The sequence below is a fragment of the Myotis lucifugus genome, unplaced genomic scaffold, assembly GCF_000147115.1.
Source record: "Myotis lucifugus unplaced genomic scaffold, Myoluc2.0 scaffold_194, whole genome shotgun sequence".
Lineage (NCBI taxonomy): Eukaryota > Metazoa > Chordata > Mammalia > Chiroptera > Vespertilionidae > Myotis > Myotis lucifugus.
In genome coordinates this window covers 2,283,178-2,284,591 of record NW_005871242.1, presented here as the reverse complement: position 1 = coordinate 2,284,591, position 1,414 = coordinate 2,283,178, and the positions used below count along the sequence as shown (strand labels likewise).

General features: G+C 55.9%; 1 protein-coding gene across 1 annotated transcript in view; it reads right to left on the bottom strand.

Moving 5' to 3' along the window:
* NKX6-3 (NK6 homeobox 3) overlaps positions 1-1,414 on the bottom strand; it is an 11,717-nt gene that overhangs the window by 7,801 nt on the left and 2,502 nt on the right. Inside the window, exon 3 of the mRNA XM_023760825.1 lies at positions 1,260-1,413. Coding sequence (XP_023616593.1) covers positions 1,260-1,413 — 154 coding nt within the window. The remainder of the gene's footprint in view (positions 1-1,259; position 1,414) is intronic.

The following is a 1,414-nucleotide window of genomic DNA, read 5'->3' as shown; positions in this document are numbered from 1 at the left end:
CCTGGGCGGAAGGGGGCTCCGCCTCGGTGGCAAAGTGCAGGCGGTTCCTTATTATCACAGTAAATCAATGGGCTTAATGAAAGGAGCAGGCTGTCGTATTCACCGAGTTTTTTAGGGGGCAGTACACAATAAACACTGGGAGTGCAGCAGCCCTGTAGGCTGAAGCTGTAACCCTCCCGGTGGTGCTTGGGGTGGAAGCTGCTGGGACAGGGGGGTGGGGGAGGGTGCAGCCAGGTGAGGGCACATCAGTAGGTGCTTGGGAGTCCCCCTTCTTTTAGCTCCAAAATTTCCCCTGAATTATAAAAATAATATAGTCTCCATGCTTGAGACAGTTGAAGAGTACAGAAAAGCACCTAAAGCAGAAAAATGTGTAAGAGAGCCACATCGTTTCGTTCCACTTAGATCCGCAGCTCTCTCTCCAGCAGAGTGAATCCTGGGCTGGCCAGGAGGCTGCCGGGCCGGTGCCTGGAGATCCAGGGCCCTGAGCAGAGGCCAGAACCATCCTGGGTCCCCACCTTCCCCCGCACTTCCTTTACCCTTAAGCCTGTCGCCATGTCACAGAGCCGGGCAGTCCCAGCACAGCTCACAGCGTCTTTGGTGCCCCGGCTCTCACAGTCCCTCGGGAGAGATCAAAGCTACCTCCAGGAGCCTCAGGGGGCAAAAGGCCTTACAAATCTCAGGCTCCCTGGGGTGTATGGGCATGAGCGTGACCCCTGCATGCGTCTTCCAGGCTCCCTGCATCTGGCATCCCATCCGAACTTTCCCAAACTTTAAAGTTTGGTAAACCAAGGCCAGCTTCCTCTGCCAGCTAATAGAACAAGCCTGACTCCAGTCCTAACGTGGTCCAGAGGCTGACTCCTGATCTGTCCGGCCCAGACGGTGCAGAGGAGAGGAAAGCCTGAGGCTGGAGTCCCACGGATCTGGGTTTGACTCCCATCTCTGCACTTACCCCCCGGGTGACCTTGAGTGAGGCTCAGCTCAGACTGTTTTTATCTGTAACATGGGTAGTAATACCCACCATAAGGTTGCTGTGAGGGTCAAAGGAGCTGCTACAAATAAAGCTTTCAAAACTGGGCTCAGTCTCAACAGCGTTTTGTGGTTAAGGTAATTATCTCCATCTCTAGGGTTGGGTGGGCAGGCAGTGCCCAAACAGCAGGAGGCCCCTCGCTGAGAGCTGGGAGTTGCTGGGAGAGCAAAGATGCATCCTGTCCTTCACGCCCCTCTCTGCCAGGCAGTCACCTTCCCCCGCACACACTCACCTTGACCTGCGACTCGGTCATCCCCAGGGAGTACGCCAGCCGGGCCCTCTCAGGGCCAGCCAAGTACTTGGTCTGCTCAAAGGTCTTCTCCAGGGCAAAGATCTGGTGCCCCGTGAAGGTGGGCCGAGTGTGCTTTTTCTTGTGGATGCTGTCAC